Source organism: Lutra lutra, chromosome 13 (genome assembly GCF_902655055.1).
Source record: "Lutra lutra chromosome 13, mLutLut1.2, whole genome shotgun sequence".
Lineage (NCBI taxonomy): Eukaryota > Metazoa > Chordata > Mammalia > Carnivora > Mustelidae > Lutra > Lutra lutra.
The window spans coordinates 74,273,515-74,290,531 of NC_062290.1; the positions used below are offsets into that span (position 1 = coordinate 74,273,515).

The 17,017-nt window shown below is 43.9% G+C and overlaps 1 protein-coding gene across 4 annotated transcripts in view; it reads right to left on the reverse strand.

Moving 5' to 3' along the window:
* Nucleotides 1–1,422: 1,422 nt before the first annotated feature.
* Nucleotides 1,423–17,017, reverse strand: part of SUSD1 (sushi domain containing 1) — a 128,859-nt gene continuing 113,264 nt past the window's right edge. For all 4 annotated transcript variants that reach the window (XM_047700513.1, XM_047700514.1, XM_047700516.1 and 1 more), the window contains exons 15-17: nt 12,450–12,489; nt 2,483–2,576; nt 1,423–2,129 (exon numbers count right to left, since the gene is read on the reverse strand). In XM_047700513.1, the coding sequence (XP_047556469.1) occupies nt 2,129; nt 2,483–2,576; nt 12,450–12,489 (135 nt within the window). In that variant the 3' untranslated portion in view covers nt 1,423–2,128. The remainder of the gene's footprint in view (nt 2,130–2,482; nt 2,577–12,449; nt 12,490–17,017) is intronic.

Below are 17,017 nucleotides of genomic sequence, written 5' to 3' on the forward strand. Positions count from 1 at the left end.
AGATGTGGTATATATACACAATGGAATACTATGCAGTCATCAAAAGAAATGAAATCTTGCCATTTGCGACAACATGGATGGAACCAGAGGGTATTATGCTTAGCGAAATAAGTCAATCAGAGAAAGACAACTATCATATGATCTCCCTGATATAAGGAAGTGGAGATGCAACGTGGGGGGTTTGGAGGGTAGGAAAAGAATAAATGAAACAAGATGGGATCGGAAGGGAGACAAACCATAAGAGACTCTTAATCTCACAAAACAAACTGAGGGTTGCTGAGGGGAGGGGGTTCGGGAGAGGGGGGTGGGGTTATGGACACTGGGGAGGGTATGTGCTATGGTGAGTGCTGTGAAGTGTGTAAACCTGGCGATTCACAGACCTGTACCCCTAGGGCTAATAATACATTATATGTTAATTAAAAATTTAAAAATTAATAAAAATAAATAAATAAATGCTGATTCTAGGTTATAGTCCAAGGTAGTACCTCAGAGGACAAAGGACAATTATTCCGAACACTGCCAAAGCTGCCAGGGCTGCCGGCTGCTCCTGAACACCCGAGCGTCAGGATACGGCTTCCCTCTCTCTGACTCTTCCCAGCTGAGGGCATCTACTTAGAGCCAGGTCTCCCCGGGCACAGCGGCTCCGCAGACAGTTTCCACCTGTTTCTACTCTTCCTCTGGTTTCCTCCTCTGCCCACCAGCCCAGACCACCTGGATCTGACCCTCACGAACACCCAGTGAGCTAACGGAGTGAGAACACAGCAGCCCACCCCATCAGGAGCACTGTCCCTCTTCTGCAGGACTGCAACCCTGCACAATTTCAGGGCTGCATTCATATACACTGTACCCTGAGGTTGTATACTAGAACTGTCCCCTGCCTGTCTCTCCCGTGCTTGTTATCTTCCAGGCCTCAAAAAAGAGGGAGAAGAGGGAGAATACCATTGCTGCTTAGGAAAGTCACATGCCTCTGCTCCATTCATTTCTTCCTGAGCCCTGGAGTTACACCATCAGTTAGGGAAGAAAGCTAAAGAACACTGACTCAGGGTTTAAAAGTCCAATCTAACGTGTTCCATCTGCAAATTCAGCAAGTCAACGGGGCCCTGGACCGCTTTATCTAATGTATAGACCGCATATATCTAATGTGTCATAGTTCATGTCATGTGGCACATGATTCATGTGTCATGGCTCAGTAACAGTCATAGTTACTGAGGCTGGAGGTCAAGGGGAAGGTCCCATCAGGCACAGTCTTTCCCCTTCCCTGTAAACACGTGGACGATGGCCATGGGCTTGACAGTGTTTCAGCCCACTGTTACTACATGAGCACCTGATCTAAAGGAAGACGCAGGGCATTTTCAAGAGAGAGTAATAAAAAAAGGTCAGGCAAGACTGCTATAAACTTTGGTGTGGAAGAGAAGAATGGCCGAAATTAACAGAATATTTTTATTGGAATGATAACTTACGGCTTTTGAACACCTGTAAGACCCATGGTTCTATATCAAAGCTCTTCTGCCTCACAGCCGTCGCAGGGAACTTGCTGGAGAGGCCAGGTTAGCATACTTTCTGTTAGTATGTCAATTAATTGTAGGAAAGGGGTTGCTTCTGAAATGCTTGACAGGTTGCCTCTGTCAACGATCTCTATCCTTTCCAATGACCTCCTTCATAAAGGCAAATTCTAGCCCAAACTTAAGTCCATCTCACCGCTCGTTGTAAAAAGATGGATTCCAAATTAGTCCAGGGATGCTATAAAGGTGCAGAGACTGTCCTGCATTCAACGTCCAGAAGAGCTGACTCTCGGGAAGCACTCAGACATCCGGCCCACATGACCCGTAGCCTGTGGTCAATACTACATTGTCTATCAAGGGTCTCAAGTTCACAGACACAGAACTGGTTGTGTAGCGAGCAGAGAAGACGTCAGCGATTTCCGAGCTTCTTCCACTCGGGGGGTTCCACAGAGGTATTCGCCATCTTGAATCCAGAAATGGGGCCAAGCTGGGAATGGAAAAAGTTGCAGAACCACACACACCCGGATGGAAGCCCCACAGGGCCTCTGTGTAGGCAGGCATCTGAGAATTGTCCTAGCACCTGCCCCAGCGGCACTGCTTCCTCCGCACGTAGCACCCGTCTGCAATCTAGACGTGGAGGAGGAGAGGGGTCCAATGACACACTTGGGTTTTCCCTTGGTGCATCTGTATGTGCAGCTCTTGTACCCTCATGGGAAGCAGCGTGGGGGACCAGCCACCACTCCGTGAGTAGCCCTCACAGCCATCGCTGGCCCTGCTCCTTTTCTGCACCAGAAGGGCACCCCCTCCCCGCCCTGAGGCACAGAGCTACTCAAGCCTCTTACCTGACGAGTGCGGAGTCCCTGACCACCTCCACCCACCGCCCCTCTGACCCTCCTCAAGCCCAGCTGTTCTTCAAGACTCCGACCCCATCCTTCCCCCATTCCACTCACTTCTCATTTAAAAATGACAGTCTCACATACCACACGGCTGAGAAGGAGAGGAATGCGAGAACAATCACAACAGCCATGGAGCCCAGCCCGACGGCCACCATCTGCTGCGGCATGAATGACGAATCTGTAGGACAAAACCACACACTGAGCCCACAGCACACAGTCACAGCCCTCCTGGGAGGCACGTGGGCACCTGTGCTCACTCCGTGCTAACCCAGAGCTTGGCCCCATTTCACAAGCCATCCCAAGGAGGCCCAGAGTGCCTCTGCACCCCCTGAGTTGGCCCCTATGGTGTAGGCCTAGGGAAAACACAGTCCCAGGGTATTTCTGAAAAGGAAATGGAAAAACCAGGCCACATTCAAGTCACAGAGGATTAAAAAAAAAGCTCTTCTTCCTGTGCATACAAATACAGCAGACTGTGTTGGTTGTATTTGTCTTCTCTCTGTCAGCTGCACCTGAGAGTTTTTCTGGGCAGTTCTCCTTTGCACTGAGGAAGAAGCAACTCTGATATCATATGGAATTTTGCTCTAAAAATGACAGGTGGCTCCCATGGTTAAATATAGCAAATGAGTCTGTCTGATGGATGGGGTCATCTGTCGTTTTCCTGACACACCAACAAGGATAGTACCTTCCTGCTCAGCCCAGCAGGTTGTCATGAGGCTAAAGTAAGAAAATAAATGTAGGGCACCTGGGTGGCTCGGTCGGTTAAGCATCTGTCTTTGGCTCAGGTCATTGTCCCAGGGTCCTGGGATCAAGCCCCACATCAGGCTCCCTGCTCAGTGGGGAGTCTGCTTCTCCCTCTACCTCTGGCTTGTGCATGTGCCTGCACACTCTCTCTCTTTCTCTAATAAATTAATAAAGTCTTTTTTTTTTTAAAGAAAATTAATGTAGAAGTTCTCTGAAAGACATACATATGTTCTATTTGGGGTTTATCATGTGTCAACTGCAGGGAGATCCTTTGCTACACACTGAAGAACACCCACACTTGAGTGGCCCGTTATGGGCCCAGTGACTGAATCAGAGCATCCTGTTCTACATCAAAGGGCTCATTTTAATTTGCAAACAACTGACTGAGCACTTACGATATGCCAAACACTGTCCTAATGACTTCTCCTAGGGAGTACTATAATAGTATTAATAAACGTATTACAATTAATAAACGTATTGCAATAATAGTGCCTAGCGTCATAATAAGACACTGAGTACTATTATTATTCCCATTTAACAGATGAGAGACTGAGGCATGGCATGGTTCAGCAACTTGTCCAAGAGCACACAGCTAATATACAAGAGTCAGGATCCAAACCTGAGCTGTTTGGCTCCGGCATCTTGGCTTTTTAACCACAACACCATGCTTTCCCAGTACAGATCTGAATCCAGTTCTGTCTACAGCAGAGCAGACCACGCTCCCCCTCAGAAGTCCAGGGTACAAGCCTTGCTCTTTGGGGCACTGGCTGATGATGGTGGGGCCTCGGACTGTAGCAGTTCAAGTTCCTCTTTAAAAGAACAAAAGTCCGCATGCAATGGTGCGGCAGACGTTGGAAAGATCTTGGGGCTGATGGTGCATAAACAGAATTAAAAAAGAGAAACACCACCTCACCATGGAAGAAATGTAAGAAAGTGCAACTAAGTCCAAATTCTGCCAGATGATTTGCTATGGTTGTCACTGTTGGGATATCAAATTATTTCCCTTTTCGTTACCTTCCTTTTACTGATGCCCCAGGCATATGCTTAGTCTGTCCTCTGGGCCATCCAGTGCTGCCTGGGAAGAGCTGAAAACCAGCAAAAATAAAGGTCTGCTAAGTAACAAGGAGGGGCCTGAGGGGAAAAATAGCAGCCCCTGAACATGAGAGCCTCAAAACATAGAAGACTCGCTTCCCCAGCAGCAAGCGAGGCTCATCCGAGAACAGTCCCTCCTCCCTGACTCTCTCATCACCAAATCTGCGCTCTCCAATACCGTAGCCACTGGCCGCAGTGTGGCTGTTGAAACCTAAATTAGTTCCAGGGGCACCTGGGTGGCTCAGTGGGTTAAGCCTCTGCCTTTGGCTCAGGTCATGATCCCAGGGTCCTGGGATCGAGCCCTGCATCCGGCCCTCTGCTAACAAGGAGCCTGCTTCCCTCTCTCTCTGCCGGCTTCTCTGCCTACTTGTGATCTCTCTCTCTGTCAAAAAAAAAAAAATTTTTTTAATAAAAAAAAAAAAGAGACCTAAATCAGTTCCAATTAAATTAAAAATTCTGTTTCTCAATCATATCATCTCAAGTGCTCAATTTCAAGTACGCATTTCAAGCGCCCAATAGCCCCACGTGGCTGGTTGCTGCCATATTGGACACTGCCGCTTTAAAACTTCCCGCCATTGCAGAGTTGTATGGACGGGTACAGTCTCCACAACCAGGTTAAGAGCAGTGTGGTTCTATTCTCTCACAGGATAGTGGCTCCAGCAAAAGCGGCCACAGAATACATTTCTTGCTAAAAGGCTCTGCAAAACCCATTACCTTGTCAAGAGAGAGACCTTCCAGAAAAAACATGGCTGATATCATTTGGCTACCTTTTCCAGAAGAAAAAGGCTTTGATATTTTTAAAAAACATACTAAAGAATGGGAAGAAGGAGCTGTGGTTAAACCACAAAGCAGCAGAGAAAAAAATTTGGGGAGTGACTTGAATGGCTACCTATTAAAACAGTGCAGGGTCAGCAGAAGAATGAATACAAGGGGACAGAATAGTATAGAAACAAACTCATGTGTATCAAATAATTTCCAAGTCAGGTTATCCAAGTCTGTATTTGAACACCCTAACTATGGACTCTGGACAAGTTTTTCAGCCACTCTGGGTCTCGATTTCCCCACTGAGGATTGATCCAGTAACATGGGAATGATAATAATAGTACCCCCTTATAGGGTTATTATGAGAAATGCATGAGATAAGTCATGTTAAGACTGTGCCCGAAACACAGTAGGCAACTGGCAAATGTTAGCTATGGCTCATTATTGGTTTTTGTTACTGGTTCAAGTCATTGGGGGAAATGATATGTTATTCAGAATTCGTGTTGAGAAAACTGGCTAACCGTTTAGAATACAGTAATTAAAAAAAATAATACAGTGATTTTGATCATTAGAGCTTATACTATATTTAAATCTATATACATATAAATAAATATATAAGTAAATATAAATAAAATACTATATATAAATATAAATAAAATCCAGAGAGATTAAAGACTTAAATGGAAACCTAAAGGAGTTAGAACAAAGGGTAAGTGAATCCTTATCTAAAATATTTATCTCAAGGGGCACCTGGGTGGCTCAGTGGGTTAAAGCCTCTGCCTTCAGCTCAGGTCATGATCTCAGGGTCCTGGGATCGATCCCTGCATCGGGCTCTCTGCTCGGCGGAGAGCCTGCTTCCTCCTCTCTCTGCCTGCCTCTCTGCCTTCTGCCTACTTGTGATCTCTGTCTGTCAAATAAATAAATAAAATCTTTAAAAAAATATATTTATCTCAAGCAGGTACCAATTGTCTAAGTGTATTTACTAATGCAGAAACCCTAATGCTCCAATCATGGGATCTGCTGCTGTTTCTACCACAGAGCCACTTGCTAAAAGATCTTGCCTGGCCTTGACTTCAAGTTATCATCAACTATACATTGCGAGCTCTGTCTTCCTCATATGAAGTTCCCTGTTCTCTGCTCATCTCTGTTCGACTTGAGTTTGCTCTTCAAGTTTTCCTAAAGATCACCTGCTATGGTTCTCCATCTCACTTGCACATTTAAGAACCTGCTAGAATGTGCTTCATCTGGGTCAGAAGGCTTTAATTTAGGTGAATCAGTTAGCTCTTCTCCTGCTTTTATTTTTTTATTTTTATTTTTTTAAGATTTTATTTATTTATTTGACAGACGGAGATCACAGGTAGGCAGAGAGGCAGGCAGAGAGAGAGGAGGAAGCAGGCTCCCCGCTGAGCAGAGAGCCTGATGCGGGGCTCGATCCCAGGACCCTGAGATCACGACCTGAGTCCAAGGCAGAGGCTTTAACCCACTGAGCCACCCAGGCGCCCCACTCTTCTCCTGCTTTTAAAATGTCCCCTCACAAACCAACAAGACAGAAGCAAAGTAGGAGTTGATGGACCTGACTTTCTCTTGACCATCCACCAGCAGGACACATTCACCTGAAACAACGGGCCCACACAACTATCCCTTACTATGGACATAAATATTGGAAAATCTTTTTTTTTTTTTTAATTCTGTATAACATGGCTCCAGGTATGATTCTTGCTGGTATAGGTCTCTTGGTCTACTCTGTGTATGTGCTCTTTGAAAATCGGAGTCAGTGCAACTGAGAGCCCTCACAGGGTAGCCACACAAGATTTCTTTAGGGACTTTCCCAGTTAATTCCTCACTGAGAAAATTTACAGCTGGCCAATTCAAATTACATTTTTTCAAGCTTTGCCATCTTCTGGTTACCCTCCTTCTCATGGTTTCATGCCATAAATTCATGCTTATTTTTCTTCTGAGTCACTTGTAGAATATTCTTTTGGAAACTTGAGTGAATCATGTATTAAATCAGATTTGCAGTGACTCATTCTTGGAGAGAGTAAATCCATTAGGTTAAATGCTGCCACTCTCTTCAGGGTGGCTCCCAGAGGAGGTACAGGGTTCATGAGGCGTGACAGGGCTTCTCCGGGCTTCGCTTTGAACTCTTTCACTAATGCAAATATCACAGGTGCTGAAGAGAACGTTAGAAAGACTCCATGCCCACTCTCGAGCTTCTGGACAGCTTGAGAACGTCCTGTAGCTATGGACATTTTTTCATGAATTTATATGAGCAGGGTCATTTCCTGAAAGCAATAATCCTGTTCTCCAAAAGGTACAAAGAATTTGCACCACGATGTTTAGTGTGTTAAATTCCTCTCTGCTAGCCTGAGGTCTCCTCACTTGAGTTCTATGCAGAGTGGGAGATGACAAAGGAGATCAAAGTAGGAAATTAATTTAGAGATACAGAACACCTCATGAATCAGCAATATTTTTGAATTCATTTTCTATTGCAGCCTAACAAATCACCATAAACTTAGCAGCTAGTCCCCACTCATAACCTCGTAGTTCTGTGGGCCAGCAGTTCTGGCACATTGTGAGTGGGTCCTCTGTTCAGCGTCTTCCAAGGCTAAAATCAGTATGTCAAGTGGGCTGCATTCCCCTCTGGAGCCTCTGGGGGAAGATCTGCTTCCAAATCCTTTGCAGTTGCAGGACTGAGGTCCCCATATTCTTACTTGGTGGCCAGCCATCGGCCACTCAGCTCCGACTGGCCAACCACATTCCTGCCATGTGGTTCCTTCCACCTTTGAAAACAGCAGGAGAAACCCTTATTTATGTCAGACTCATCTCGCCCTTTGAATCTCCAATCTCCTGTTTCTGAACTCTAGATCCAGATTTAAAGGGCTCATGTGAGGGACAGATGCATCTGGACAATCTCCCTCCTTGGGACCTTAATTACATCTTTGCAATCCTTTCTCAGCAACACTTACAATAGCCTTTGAATGAGTAACTGAGAGGAGGTGGGTGTATACCAGTGGCCAGGAATTTGTGAGGCCACATTGTAATTCTCCCAACCACAAAGATGAAGATTTAAAGTATGCCTGTGCATGTTTGTGTATGTGTGGGTGCATACCGGTGCACAGCCTACACAAACACATACACACTAGGCTATATCTTGATGTACATCTTCTCTGCCTCACTTAAATATTGCACTTACTATGCTTCATTTTTCATCCGACCCTACTGCTGGTTGACCAGTAATACTCCAACTCAATTCATTAAATTCTGATTAGGTACTGATGTGTGCCAGGCACGGGTCCCGTTCTTCAAGTGCTCTCCCTCAGCGGTATGAAATCTACTAAGAAAAGACAAGTGTACCAGTTGCCCTAGAATATAGCAAAATGTCTAGAGAGAGGGAGGGAGAAAGAGAGATCCTGCCCCAGGATCTCTCTTGGAGAGATCCTCTCTCTGGAGGAAATATAAAAGGCTTTAGAGAGGACACTGCATTTGATTTCAACCTTGACAAACAGGTGGGATTATAATAAGCTAATAAACAGAGATTACAGGAAGGTTATAGGGCAATCTGGGTAGAAATAAATAGGTAATGTATGAACAAAGACATTGAGGAAAGTAAGAAAAGACCATAACCAGAGAAGATCGGACACATCACTTTGAATGGAGAAGATGAGAGGCAACTAGAAGGGTATGCTGGTGTCAGACTGAGGCCTTAGAAACCAATCTAAAATGTAACAGAGAACTTTGGGAAGAACCATCAGGAGAAATAACCAAATCAATGCTGCAATTTAGAAATATGAGTCAGACATGTAGGCTGGAGTAAAGAAGGAGCCCTGAACACCATGGTGGGAGAGAAGAAAGGAGGCTCTTCCAGCTATCTGTGCTACAGATATAAAGGTCTGTGCTCAGGGGGTGAACCCAGACATGAAATGGGCATACCCTAGGTGTAAAATGTGGGCTGAAAGGGAAAGGGGAGCAGTCACTAATGGGTCAGGGGTTTGACCCCTATGACGGGAGAGTGTTCTGTGAGAACAGTTTGTGATCATCTCACATACATCAAATGACCTTCCCTTGTGACTCAAGAAATCAGAGTCAGTACTTTGTGGCTAGAAGGGATCTGAGAGATCTAGGTAAGAGGCAGCTGAGAACCAGCCAAGTTAAATATAATTTCAAAGACACTTGGCTGAGGAGTAGCAAGGCTCAAGCAAGGAAGTCTGGGCCTTTGCCTTTCCCCTCAAACCAACTGCTGGTTCCCTGGTAGTCATCACAAAGCTCTGCTGGGGGCATTCTACATAAGGTAAATAACAGAATTCGTCACTGGGCAAAGGTGAGAATGGGGCAGGTGCTTGGCATGGATGAACTGGAACAAGTTCAGGACTAATCTGGATCCTAGTTCTCTCCAAACTACTTTCTGAGATGGCAGTCTCCAACATTTCTGCAAAGGGGGACTACCAGAGGTGAGTGCACAACAGGTGGATATGTATGTCAGAATTGCCTTCAGCATTTAAAAAAAAAAGTGGGCTTCTCCATTATCTCTGGAGCCTTCCAATAGTTTGAATGCAAAGGTTTGAGCTCTCTTTCAACATTGGTTCTTGGGCTGAGGAGGGTAAAGAAGGCACTACCATAAGCCACTTAGATGTGTCCAAAGCAAAATCCTTCCTGTTAATTTTATCACAGTAGCTAGCTCTTTGGCAATTTCTTCCACCAGTTAGAGTGTTTTCTAATCATATCAAACAGCTCCTGAAAACAGTGGATTCTGGAAGCTCTTTCTGTGCCTGTCCAGGAGGCTTGCACATTCCATTCTTCTGATAAAAGCACCTCTTTCTGTGTAGAAACTGCATTCCCACCCTTAGAGCCTTAGGGAATGCATTGGCTGAAAAATGTCCAAATATTGGAACATGTGGTTGTTTCTTGTGGCCTTCACTTAAATTCCAAGACAGGAAGCTTGGCCTATCTGCACACATTAGTGTAACAGCACTCACCTCTGTGAAGGGAGACCCTCACCAATTATGCTAAGTAAAATAAGACAGAGAGAGGCAAATACTATATGATCATAGTTATACATGGAATCTCAAAAGGCTGAACTCTATATAGAAATAGAGAGTAGAATGGTAGTTGCCAGGGCCTGGGGGGGTGGAGAGAAATGGGGAGATGTTGGCCAAGGGGTACAAACTTCTAGTTACAAAATGAACAAGTACTGGGGATCTAATATTCAACATGGTAACTATACTTAACAATACTGTATTATAAGACTGAAAGTTCCTAAGAGAGTGATCTTAAATGTTCACACACACACAAATATATACACAATAATTATGTGAGGTGATGGAGATATTAACTAACCTTATTTTGGTCCTGATTTTTCAATACAAATCAAATCATCACACTGTACACATTAAACTCAATGTTACATTAGTTATATCTCAAGAAAGTAGAGGGGTGGGATGGGGGAGACCCTCGCTGCCTGGCAACCACAATCCAAGATGGCTGATGGTCAGGTAATGTGCCTTGCCCAGTAGGAAAGCCACCTCCTCTGCTCTTATTGAAGTTGGTGTGAGTAGAGATAAAAAGATGGGAAATAAGATTAGAAGACAAGCAGACAAATGAAGGAAGCCTAATTCTCCAGGTCCCTCCCAATCATTTCCTGCTGAGCACCCTCTACTGACAAGGTAACAGATCCCCCATTGTAAAGTGCCCTTTGTTGGAATCCTTCTGGAAGCAGGGTTATGTGGGCACTTCCTCACCACAGCAGCCTATTGTTTCACGCTGCACTGAGGTAAGGGGCAGGATGTAACGGGTTAAACTGATACTCCAAGCTAAGAGCAAAATTCCTCAGGCTGTTGCCAGGACTCATAAACCACAAAGAAAAGGTCCAGATGCAAAGGTCATAAACTTGACAAGATTTCTGGTATTAGCTACAAACTCATGGAATTCCTGGGAATCAAATCCACTGGCTGGTTGCCTGTTGGTTGAAAGAAATGTACTGCCAGGGAAATCCCACGTCTGGCAAACACCAAGCCGTGATTGCTCAATCCCTGAGGCAGTTCTCCTCCCTGCTGGACAACTGCCCAGGCGAGGAAGAAGCACTCGACTGACCTCCTCCCTGCTGCATCTTATGCACAGACAGCTTTGGAGGAAAGGGATAGGGCACTTTCCCAGGAAAAAACTGAGGCGGCCCAACTAAGTAACCAAGTGACTCACTTTGCCACAAGCCAGGGGACGCTTGCTCTTCCCATCCAACAGGATGTAGTCCTTGTTCTGGGCCCCCTGTTCACTGCACCGCACTATCTTTCTTCCTTGCTAACTGGTGTGCTTATCCAGTCCCCCCTTTCACATTACGGACCGTGGTTTGAGAATGCTTATGTCTGGCACTTAGTTACCGATTGCTAGCGGATCATGAGAAGTCCCCTGCATTGGATCAAGAGGACTGGACACCACCAGCAATCCTGGTTACGGAGCTGGATGCAGTAACAGACCCACCTTTGAGTTGTCTTCCAAATGAGTTCCACTTTCAGTTGTTCAGAGGATAATTCTCCCATAATGCGGGGTGTTTTTCCTAAAAGTGTATGTGGGGCAGCCTGGGTGGTGCAGTTGGTTGGGCACCCAACTCCTGGTTTCATCTGGGGTCTTGATCTCGGGGGTGTGGGATGGAGACCCACGTCAGGCTCCCAGCTCAGCATGGAGTCTGCTTAGGACTCTCTCTCCATCTCCCTCCACCCCTCTCCACCCCTGCACCCTCTCTCTCTCACTCCTTCCCTCTCTTCAAATAAATAAATAAAACCTTTTAAAGAAAATTATACATGTATGGGTGTGCCCATGCTAAGCAGCTAAAAGGCTCAGAGTAGTGGACTGTTGTGGCTCTTTGAATTGGTCTGCCAACATGTTTTTCTGTGCCTCTTTTCCTGATGGGGATTGTGTCCACCTCTCGATGCAATCCTGGGGAGGCTGTCAATCACACTGATTTGCCCTCAACCAGCCATATGAGTAAGCCCCGAATCCAAGGTAGGCTGTTCATAGTGCCTCTAGAGTACCCTAGGAGGGATACTCGTCATCCCACAGACGGTCACTTAATCTAGGAGGAAAGATTCTTTCCCTGAATTGAAAAACCTTCTGTTCCCACTGAAGTTGCTAAACTGGGCAGCTGGTGGCCGTCCCTCTCCCTCACATGGCTTACTGTAGAAGAAAATGAAGGCAACTCGGAAGCTGAGAGCAAACAAAGGCAGAGTGTCCCACTCATAGTCAAGTCCCAAGTGTCAGTTCCTGGAATCCTGGTGACGTCCCTCTGGGGCCAGGTCCATAAGCTCCCCACCCCCCATCCTTTTCAGCTATGGATTTTTGCTTAAACTAGTATGAGATGGGTTTCTGTCACCTGTGACGACTTAAAAAGAAATCTCATTAACATAAACTTGATGCTGCAGACTGGAGAGAAGGAAGGACAGGATGCTTAGGCAGAAAATGGCTTTACCTTTCACTTGAGCCCAAACCGCACAGGAGCATCTTCTCACCTATAAAGAGAAACACAGCGACACATTTAACGAGGCAGCACAGAACATCAGTTCAAATAATACACTGCAGCCCAGAAAGTTTAGTGGTTTTTTTTCTCTCTTAGTTTGGATTAAAATATCCTTCTCTAGCTCTAACATCTTATAATTGAGCCATGTGGTAACTAAACATTGGAGGGATTGGTATGGGTAGCAGTGACAGAAGGGACTCTAGGGGTCAATTCTGCAGCTTTTCAACAGATCTCAGAAAGCATACACTATGGGTAAACAACAGAAATGGCCATGAGTTTCATTCTTCTTGCCAGCTCTGAGCAACTGGCACTGACTGCCTACAAAGGATGTTGAAAAAGATTCTGAGGTCCCCTCCCAAGTCCCATCCATGACGTCCCATCCTTGTGAGGTCCCATCCACGTGACAATGACAGTGATGCCCACGATAGGCAAGGCTATGAGAAGGCTTCGTAAATAATACTTTACCTGTCCAAAGGATACTTATCTGGTCAACACCTACAGACTCGCTGAAATGAGATACCTTCTTTCCTTCTCCCCCAGTTCTTCTATGCATACTTGTCTGTTAGGAACACTGGGATTACTCAGCAAAATGTTCCCCGGAGGAAACTAAATAGCAGGGGTCAGGAAAGATCTCTCCAACTTTAAAAGGAGATTCTCTTTCAAGTGAACACCTTGAGTAATCTGGTTTTATTAACATTGAAAAAAAAAATAGATTTACCCTGAAAAATGCTGGGGAAAGCTTGAAATGGCCGTAAGCTCTTGAATGTGACTAAATTTTGCCTGGGTGCCAAGTGCCTCAAGGGCATCTAGTGGAAAATCATAGGCAAGAATAACCAGTGAAAGGGACCTCAAGTAGTTGGGCAGGCACTACGGAACTGACTGTACGGAAGGAGAGAAACTGGTGGGCCAGGTGAAGAAGGAAGTGCATTAAAATAGAGTGTCGTAACCAGATTTACCTTTTAAGACCCTCATTCTGGCAGTTGTATGGAGCGAAGAGACAGAATTAGAGACAGGAAGATGAGTTAGAAAATTGATGTTCGGGGCGCCTGGGTGGCTCAGTGGGTTAAGCCGCTGCCTTCGGCTCAGGTCATGATCTCGGAGTCCTGGGATCGAGTCCCGCATCGGGCTCTCTGCTCAGCAGGGAGCCTGCTTCCTCCTGTCTCTCTGCCTGCCTCTCTGCCTGCTTGTGATCTCTCTCTGTCAAATAAATAAATAAAATCTTTTTAAAAAAAAAAAGAAAATTGATGTTCAACAAAAAAAAAAAAGAAAGAAAGTTGATGTTCAGGCAAGAGATGCCAAAGGTTAAACATGGTTAAGGAAGAAGAAGAAGAAAGGATGATTTTACACAGTTATGAAGGTGATAGAATTGACAAAATTTGATGTGCACTAGACAAGAAGATAAAGAGGGAGAAGACAAGAATGATTCCTTGATTTCTGTCTTAGCAACTGGGAGCATGGGACAGATAAACAGAAGGAAAGACAAACTGGGAGAATCAGAAAAACAAAGTTCGTGGTGTCAAATTTTACTACAAAGCTGAAGTAATCAAAACCAGGTGGTGCTGGCATTAAGACAGACATATAGACCAATATAGTAGAATGGAGTCCAGGGATCAACTCCTGCATGTGTCAAATAATTTTTGACAAGGGTGGCCAAGAACATTCAATGAGAAAAGGAAATCTTTTCAATAAATTGTGCTGGGAAAACTAGATATCCATGTCCAAAAGGATGAAGGGGGACCCCGACCTAATACCACACACAAAAACTAACTCAAAATGGATCAGATCCAAATATAAGACTCAGAACAGAAGAAAACGTGGAGAAAAGGCATCAGCAAATTGAATTTAGCCATGATTTCTTGGATAGGACATCAAAGGCATGAGCAGCAAAAGGAAAAAGAGACAAACTTGACTTCATCAAAATTAAAAACTTCGGAGGATGTGAAGCAAAAACAATGTCCATGCACTGTTAGTGGGATGCAAATCAGTGCGGCCACTGTGGAGAACAGTAGGCAGGGTCTTCAAAAAATTAAAAATAGAACTAACCAGTAATGTCATTACTGGGTGTTTATCCAAAGAAGAGGAAAACACTAAATTGGAAAGATACACACACCTCTATCTTTACTGCAGCATTATCTACAATAGCCAAGATATGGAAGCAATTCAAGTGTCCATGGATATATGAATGGATAGAGAAGATGTGGTGTCTATATACACAATGGAATATTACTGAGCCATAAAAAGGAATGACATCTTACCATTTGCAATGACATGAATGGACCTAGAAGATATAAGACTAAGTGAAATGAATCAGAGAAAGACAAAGACCATATGATTTCACTCATATGTGGTATTTAAGATATAAATTTTAAAAAAGAAACAACAACAACAAACCAGACTCTTAAATATAGAGAACAAACTGGTGGTTGCCAGAGGGGAGGTGAGTGGGGAGATGACTGAAATAAATGAAGTGAATTAAGAGGACACGTATCACAATGAGCACTGAGTAATATACGGAATTGTTAAATCACTATATTGTACACTTGAAACTAATGTAACACTATATGTTAATTACACTGGAATTAAAAAACAAAGATGTTGGAATGTTAAAAAAAATAAGGAACTTTTGTACATCAAAGGACATTTATTGACAGAGTAAAAAAGGCAGCCCACGGAATGGGAGAAAATATCTGCACACTGCAAATCTCTTTAGGGATTAATATCCAGAATATATAGAGAATTCCTAACACCCAGCAACAAAGAAATAAATAACTCAATTCCAAAATGGGCAAAGGACTTGAATAACCATTTTCCCAAAGAGGATATACAAGTTGTCAAAAGCACAAGAAAAGACACTCAACATTGCTAATCATTAGAGAAACAGAAGCCAAGACCACAAAGAGATACCATCTCACATCCACTAGAAGGCCCATTATCAACACAGAAAACAGAGGGTCTTGGGGAGGATGTGGAGAAAACAGAACCCTTGTGTACTGTCGATGAGAATGTAAAATGGTACCGCTGTTCTGGAAACTAGTGTGGCAGTTCTTCAAAAAAAACAAAAACAAAAACAAAAACCAAAGAGAATGATCGCATGATCCAACGATTCCAAGTGTAAATGCCCCAAAGAATTGAGAGTGGGGACTCACAGAGATATTTGTACACCCATGTTCATTGCAGCCTTATTCAAAATAGCCTGAAGACGGAAGCAACCCAAGTGTCCAACCACAGATGAATGGCTAAACAAAATGGTGTGTACACACAGAGTAGAATATTAAAAAGGGAAGAAATTCTGACACAATGCTACACCATGGGTGAACTTTGAGGACATGAGGCTAAATGAAATAAGACAAATAATGTATGATTCTACTTATATGAGGTACCCGGAGTAGTCGAATTCCCAGAGACAGAAATTAGAAGAGTAGTTGCCAGGGTTTGGGGGAGGCAGGGAGAAGAGAGTCCCTGTTCAATGGCTACAGTGTTTCAGTTTGGCAATATGAAAGGGGTTCTGGAGACGGCATGCACAACAACACGAATGGACTTAACGCTAATAAACTGTACACCTAAAAACTGTTTCTATGGTAAATCTTGTTAATCGCATTTTACCACCATTAAAAATAAAAATTGAAAATAAACGACTACTAGATGCTCTGGAATTAAATGGTGGTAATGGTTGTGCCATTTTGTGAATACACTAAAAACCACTAAATTATATACTTCATTTTTTTTTCACCATCTTAACCATTTTATTTAAAAAAATTTTTATATGGGTATAGTTGACATGCAACATTACATTAGTTTCAGGTGTACCACTTAGTCATTTGACAAGTTTATAAAAGATGCTATGTTCACCACCAAGGTAACTACCATCTGTCCCATTATATCACTATCACCATATCATTAATGATACTCCTTATGCTATAAATTATATACTTCAAATGGCTGATTAATATGGTGTATGAATTGTAGCTCCATAACACTCTTCAAAAAAGAAAAATAATTAGTTCACTACTAATTTTAATATGACTGTAATACTAATAGATTGGAAACCCATAGGGGAAGTAAATGCAATTCAAAACTGCAAGTCCCAATATAAATTTTTTCACAACCCCTTCGCCTCCTTAGCCTCCCAAAGACCAAGCACATGTTCTGCTAAGCTATATGAAAAAGAGGTATCCATGACATCACAGAAAAGTTTCCCATAAACTAGGATTCTTATCCTAACCTCTCAATTATCTGTGTTATGGATTGGATGTTTGGGTCACCCAAAGTTCATATACTGAAGACCCAGCCCCCAGTATGATGGTACTTGGGAGTAGGGCCTTTGGAAAGTAATGAGGTTCAGCTGAGGTCATGAGGGCAGGAACTCCGTGATGGGATCAGTGTCCACATAAGATGAAGAAAACCGACCAGAGCTGGACTGCACGCTTTCTATCATGTGAGGACACAGCAAGATGGCCGCTGTCTGAAAGCCAAGAAGAGGGCCTTACCAAGGAACCACGTCAGCTGGCACCTTAATTTTA